General features: G+C 32.4%; 1 protein-coding gene across 1 annotated transcript; it reads left to right on the top strand.

Annotated features, from left to right (window-relative positions):
• On the top strand, positions 1,845-7,196 carry LOC109128312 (WEB family protein At2g17940-like). The gene is made up of 2 exons (XM_019234449.1): positions 1,845-1,943; positions 6,690-7,196. Exons 1-2 carry the CDS (start codon positions 1,845-1,847, stop codon positions 7,194-7,196), a joined length of 606 nt encoding a protein of 201 aa, XP_019089994.1.

Raw genomic sequence — 7,445 nt, 5'->3', positions numbered from 1 at the left:
GATTTGCAGACACAAACTTAGGCAACACCCTCTTGAGCCTGTTAGCGATGATCTTTGAAATTACTTTGTATAGCACATTACAACATGAGATGGGGCGATAATCTTTCATTTCCATAGCAGAAACCTTCTTAGGGATTAAAGCTAGTATTGTAGAATTTGTACCTTTGGGCAAGAAACCTTTGGCGAAGAAAGATTGTACAGCTAAGACGAACTCAGTTCCCAACAGATCCCATGTCGTTTAAAAAAATTCTGAGGTGAAACCATCAGGCCCCGGCGATTTGTCATTCGGCATTGAGAAGAGAACCTGCCTCACTTCCGTACCAGTGACTTCCCGAGTTAAAAGTTGTTGATCAATGCTAGAACAGCGGAACAGCAACAGGTGCTCAAGCTCATCAACTGTGGATCCCTCAAACTCACTGGGAATAAACTGCAAGAACTCTCTAAAGTGTCGTACTGCCTCATCCTTAATCTCGTCCGCATTTGTAACCACCCTTCCATCAGCACAATGGATCTCCTTGATAGAATTTTGTGCCACTCGAGTTGCAGCTGCTCTGTGAAAAGCTTTGTTGTTCTTATCACCTACCTTCAACCAGTGTAACTTCGACCGCTGCTTAAGAAATTTCTCTTCTAGGCCCGCCAAATGTTCCCATCGAAGATAGGCTGCATTCTCCTCCTCCATCGTTAGTAGTGACGGATTAGTCAGATTTGCCTGCTGTTTTTGACATAGGAGATCAAAAGCTTCCCTCGTCTTCAATACCAGATTACCAAGACGGCGCTTAGCTAGGGAACGGAGAGCTGGTTTGAGGGCCTTAAGTTTCTTGGTGAACAGAAACAAAGTTGACGTAGACAGAAACAAAGGTGATGTGCCCTGCCAATAATCCCTTACTAGCGGGAGAAACTCCTCCATCTCAGTCATGACATTGACAAACTTAAAAGGTTTACGCCTACGACCTTGAGTGTCACTCTGCACCATAATCCGGCAGTTTAAATGATCTGAACAACCCCCTGCTGCAAAAACGTTGTAAGCTTGTGGATACATCCTTGCCCAAGTGGCATTCACCATCACACGATCAAGCTTTTTCAGAATTAAGTCATCTTCCCGCTTATTACACCAAGTAAAAAGTGGTCCCTGCCAGGCCATATCAGTGAGGGAACAATGGTTAACAACTGACTGGAAATCCCGCATTCCTCCAGTGATTGTCGGATTGTCATCGACTCTCGAGTGTTCCTGCATATCTAAGGTTTCATTAAAATCCCCAAATAATATCCAAGGCTTATTTTGGAAAATAGGGGAATCATGGTGATGTTTTATCTCCCGCCATAACACTTTACGAGCCTCCACCGTATTTAAACCATATATGAACGAGCAGAAGAACTCCTCTGTTTGATCATCAAGTTTTACTGAGCACATTATCATCTGCTCACTTTTATGGAAAGGATCCATCCTCACATCATCCTTCCATAGCACCCAAATACGTCCCCGAGGACTATACTCATAGTTCGTTAAGACTGACCATCCAGAAAACAACCTACTCCCCAACCGCTGAGCCTGTCTTTCCCTAACCCGAGTTTCCAGCAAACATCCAAACTTAAACTTATTACCTTCCACCCACTGCTTGATAACTGAATGCTTAGCTAACGAATATTAGACAAGACCAAAACCAATTATTAATAATTTCAATTAAGCAAAAAATTTCAAGTGTAGTGAACGCCAAGAATCTAACACCCCTCTAAATTAGTTTAGTACTATATATACTAAAGAAAAAAAAAACATAAGTATTCATTAATATATGTGTGTGTTGATGGGAAGGTAGTACGTATAATATAATTAAGGAAGGAGAGCAATGGAGAGAGTGACCGGTTGGAGGAGTGATAGGGCGGAGATAGAGACGAGAGCAGCATTTGGGTCGGTGAAAGAAGCGGTCGCCATGTTCGGAGAAAAAGTTTTAGCCGGAGAGATCTATATGCAACTAGGCTTAGAGAGAGGTAAACAATGTTCCTTATCATAAATATATTGTTACTTTCAACATTTTTATTTTGGGAATATGTATAACAAGGTAGTAACCCGTGCTGTAGCACGCTACAAATTTTTTTTATATAAATTTTAAATTCGTAAACGACTAAAATTATATTAACACGGGTGTTATAGTACATGTGCACCGGTGCTATAGTACATTTGCGTTATTTTCATTTAAATTAAAAAAAAAACTAAACATAAACGTATTTACTCTGGAACTGGAAACACGTGCAATCCCGTCCCATCTCCTCAGTCCTCACGTCCCAACTCATCACCTCTCATCCCGTCTCATCCTGTCTCATCCAGTCTCATCTCGTCTTGTCTCATCCAGTTTCGTCTCGTCTCATCCCGTCTCGTTCCATATCCATCATAATATTTTGTCTTATTTTCGTTATCTTTTAAATAGTTACTCTTTAGATAGTATTTACTAAAAGAGATTGGGTAAGAAATTTAGATGGGATACCTGAGTTCTCTATTGAGTTCTCTTTTCGTAAATCTCTTTTAGTTAGTTTGGATCCATAAAATTATAATTTTCAAAAATTCTATAATTATTTTCAAAAATACCAAATTTTTTTTAAGTGTCCGTTCCAAAGTCGTTAATTACCTATCGTATATTCAATCCTTATCAAAATTAGTGAAAGTTTGATATTTGAATTCATCGACCTATATATTTTTATTTTGTACTTTAATCTAAATTTTATGTCCCTTTTTAAAAAAAAAACTATTTAATATATTACTTTTCATTATTCAAATTTACCCGTTTCAGTTTACATATACTCTTTCTCGTCTTAATACCACAAATAAACTGAAATTTTCTCAAAATTTAATTATTGTTTTTTAAAATATATGTACTCAATTAGTAAATTAAATTACTTAAAAAAATACTGGTAAAATATATATTCAGTCAAATAATAAACCTTTTACGGTCGGAAAATTTAAATTGTATAATAGTAAAATTTTTTCATTAAAATTAGTTTGCCAGTCTTTCATGGTGTTTTGTCAATATTTTGGTGTATATGTAGAATACCACAACCCATACCGAAATAAACATGATCATCATCTTTATTAGCTGGAAAATATACAATTTTTATCATCGTCTCGTCCTGACCCATCTCATCCCTTTTCCGTTCTGATCTATCCCATTAGAAATTTTATTTCCCATAACCATTTATTTTAAAGAATTATCAATATAATAATGTTATTAATAAATTTTGGCTGAGAATTTAGACGAAATACATGTATTCTCCATTTGTATGTTTAATTTCTATAGTTAGCAGAAATTATAATTTTCAAAACTCTCAAAATATTATAAAAAATACCAAAAATTCTCAAAATACCCGTCTACAGAACGAAACAAAATATTTCATACAAATTTTAAATTCGTAAAATGACTAAGAATTATATTAACATAGGTGCTATAGCATGGGGGATTAATTATCAATATATACTTCAATTAGACATTATTCGTAGCAGAAGTAGAAACATACGTAAAAAGTATAAAAGATTGCATTTATAAAAATTACACATTCACAATGTATGTTTTGATGAACCAACCCGTAAATAATTGCATTTGTAAAAACTATAAAAGATTACATTTAAAAAAATTACACTTTCACAATGTATGTTTTGATAAATCAACCCGTAAATGATTGCATTTGTAAAAATATTAATTTTAACCCGCTTTAACATACGATTGTGAGTTTCATACACCAACCAGTCTACTCATTAAAAAATTATGACATTAAATGACTAATATTTTATCATTGTTTGTATTTTAAGTAGAAAAATACGTAAAATAGTGTAAATATAAAATCATGGATAAAAACTTTTACTTAGTTAATATTTAAGATGTAACTGAAGTTGGTAATCATTTTTACCTCAACTGATTTAATAAACCCTATAGTTTTCATATATTAATCTAAATAAAATATTATGATCCATGACCATAAGTGATTGAAATATTATTTTAATATTTTACCTCCTACTGGATATTGATCTATCAATTGATTTTGCTTGGACATAGTTGGTCAAAGAAAATGGTGAGTTCAAGTAATCAGATACTCGATTCATGCGATGATATCCGGAATTGGATTTTTTTTATATGTAAGCGATCGATTCTCTTGATCGATGATAGTTCCTTTTTCATGCCTATCAGTAGGCTTGTTCGGCGCAATCGGACTTCAAATTTTGTAAGTTTTTATTAAATCATTTTTTATATAAGACAATTATTAAGTGTTACTTGTGATTCCATAAACTATCTTTAATTAAGGTATTTTAACTCAGTATTACGAACAAAGACTTGTTTTGGTCACTGGAATTTTTATATCTGAAAATGGTTTTTATTATATTGTTCTCTTTGACAAAAAAAAAATTTATATTGTTCTTTAGCATTTTTTTTGGTAGAACTTTTCAAAATTGTATAGTATAGGGTCAACTTTTGATAACAAAATCTATTTTTTTTCCTTACAATTGATAAGGAAATCGAAGAGCATATGAGTAAATCAATCATGTCTATATTGTGCCAATTTGTTTAATAATAAAATGAATTGTACACATAATAATTAAAACATAGAATGCTATTAAAGCCAATGGTTCATTCAAAAACAAAATTGTGCACACTGCTACGCATAAACAAAAAAAATATATAAAATTGAGAATATAACTTAAATAAACGCTAAGATGATTTAGTCCGACAATAGATAAATTGAATGCATTTTTGGAAAACAAAAATACATAAACCTTCACAGTAAAAATTCCGGATGATCTCTTGATAGTGGAAAACTGGAAAAAAAAAAAAGGATCAATTTGTACTCCATAACAAATATCATTAGACATAATATGCATACCTCTGCCTAAACTTAGTAAGCTTTTGGAATTTATGGATCTAAGATAAATTGAGAACCTTCTCTTTTAACCTTTTAGAAACCTGTAAAAGTTTTGAAATTATGTACATTAAAAAATGATTATAAAATAACTTTGAACCAACACCTGAATTCAGTGAAAATAGAATTACTTTAAAGCAAATGTTTTTGAAACGCCAAAAACATAAATGACTACATCGTCACCAGCTGAATTCTAGTTTGCATCAAACTCAGCTGCAAATTTTCCAATGAAAATATTAGGTACAATATGTCAAAATTGGTCAAGGGCAGCTAGTAAAACTTTGGAAACTTAAATATTAAAGAAAATTACATACATGTAAAATAAAAATATGAATAAGATAATCAGATATATGACTATGGAATTGGTGGAGCAACTTACATATCATACTCAATGTTTCCCCAGTTTGTGAAGTGTATTGCTTCTACGAATGGAGGATTTTGACCAAGATGCGCAAAGTTGTGTTGAAAAGCTTGATCTCTTTAGGGTATGTGAAGACATTTTTTTTTTTTGTGATCAAGTTCTTACGTTTAGGTTATTCAGAAATCAGAATTATGCAGGATATATTTATACTACAAATAAGTTCTTAGGTTTGATACACAATCTTTCAAACAATCCAGACTATAGTAAATTAGTTTAGTTGTGGGAATATGCTCAAATTTAAAGGTAACATTATGGATATATGGTAATTGTAATATTTCAATATTGTAACTACCTTGTTTTTTGGAGATAATTATGGATTTAATTAAATGGTTGCTAAAAATAAAATAGGAATGATTAATGCATAAGAAAAAATACATTTAATTTCTATTTTATCTATTGCTAAACTTGTAGAGAAATCTTTGAATATAATAAATTATAAATATTAAAGTTAATAATTTAAATTTGCTAAAGATCCGTTTTTTTATATTAATTATTAGTTCATATTTAAAGATTTCTTATGCCATTTGCTGAAAATCTGTTTCCCTTATTAATACCCGTGCAATACTTGATTAATAATAACAACTATAAATTTGGCAAAAAATAACAACTATAAATCTTGATTTTAGGAATATCATAAAACAAAATCTGGTGAAATAGGATAGAATCTCGTATAATAGGAAAGATATTGAGTGTTAAAAAGAAAAGTAAATATGTTGAAACTTTAATTATTTATAAACTGGACCATTATTTATAACATAGCATTAAAGGGGGAAAAAATATAATGGAATTTTCTCGCATATCGAACCTGGGACATCATCTGCTATTCAAGTGTTTCTTTTACAACTCGACGAAAGAAGAATTTTGGAAATCATCGCTCCCTTTTATTTTTAAAGAATTGAAAAATTTCAAGAATTGAAAAATTTCAGATCCGACCCGGGATCCGAGTGTTTATCCGATAATTAGATGATTTTAACCTCACGAAAATAAATTATTTTGTCATTGTTCCAATGGTATACCCTTGTAAATACTTACAAAACTAAGGTTAGTTTTATAAACGACTTTACAAATAATAGTAGGGAGAGTGTATATATTTTAAGAATGTATATAACATTGTCAACCTATAAAATAAAATACTAACAACACACACATTTTTATTTTTAGGTATATGTGTGTGTAAATTTAACAAAAGATAAATTATATCTATAAAACTTTTTCATTATGAAAAATTATATATTCATATACGTGCGTGACTGCGTGTGTTTATATGTAACACGTCCACCATTGATATGTCATTGTATATTTGTATAAATTGATACATTCCTGTAATCTAGCTTTTACTTTTTACATCACATGTATTTGACGGTTTCAGATTCGGACAAAGGAAACAAAATCAATTCTGAGTGGGCCGACTCCTCTATCAAGACTACGATCTCTTACACTCGAGCTCGATCAGACCAGAGAAAATCTTACAAGAACGCTACAACTAAACACCATCCTCACCAACAGAATCAAAACTCTAACACAAGAACTTAAACATGGGAGGAAGGAGATACAACAACTCAGCAGGACGAGGTCGAGTCGCCTAGACAATCCGGAGATTGAGGAACTCAAGTTCGTGGAACAGCATCACACGAAGACGACGTCTAAAGATGTTGAAGAAGAGGTTGTAATGACGGAGGAGCTCGAGAAGAGGAGACTCGTCACATTCGCGAGCTCGCCTTTGCTGACGCGTGTGATGTCAAACGTGAGGGAAGAAGAGGAGAGGAAGAATAAAGAGAAGGATTTTGAGAGAGATTGTTCTTTCAAGAAGACAAAATCAAAGAGGGGTTTTGCTCCGTTCATGGGATGGTCTAGAGCAAACCGAGGACGAGATTGATCTATATAAGTCCAATAATGCAATTGGTCATATTGATTATTTGATTTTACATCGTTGTATACTTGTATAACATATAGTCAATGTATATCAATATCGTTCTAAGAGTTTGATGAATAATATGTTAAAATGTGCATCTCGCAGTGATCAACCTTGGTTCTTTACAATTATCTCGATAGATAAGACATTTATACGCGAGATTTTATATCGTTACCGTTTATACGTACATATTATTCTTTGCGATTTTTATGT

This window comes from Camelina sativa, chromosome 1 (assembly GCF_000633955.1).
Source record: "Camelina sativa cultivar DH55 chromosome 1, Cs, whole genome shotgun sequence".
NCBI classification, from domain to species: Eukaryota; Viridiplantae; Streptophyta; class Magnoliopsida; order Brassicales; family Brassicaceae; genus Camelina; species Camelina sativa.
This window is presented reverse-complemented; position numbering and strand designations above follow the sequence as displayed.

Excerpts from the sequence above, each read along its gene's own strand:
- LOC109128312 (XM_019234449.1), top strand. The coding sequence starts at position 1,845 with ATGGAGAGAGTGACCGGTTGGAGGAGTGATAGGGCGGAGATAGAGACG. Across the intron at positions 1,944-6,689 it reads TCGCCATGTTCGGAGAAAAA|ATTCGGACAAAGGAAACAAA; the intron begins GTTTTAGCCGGA and ends TGACGGTTTCAG.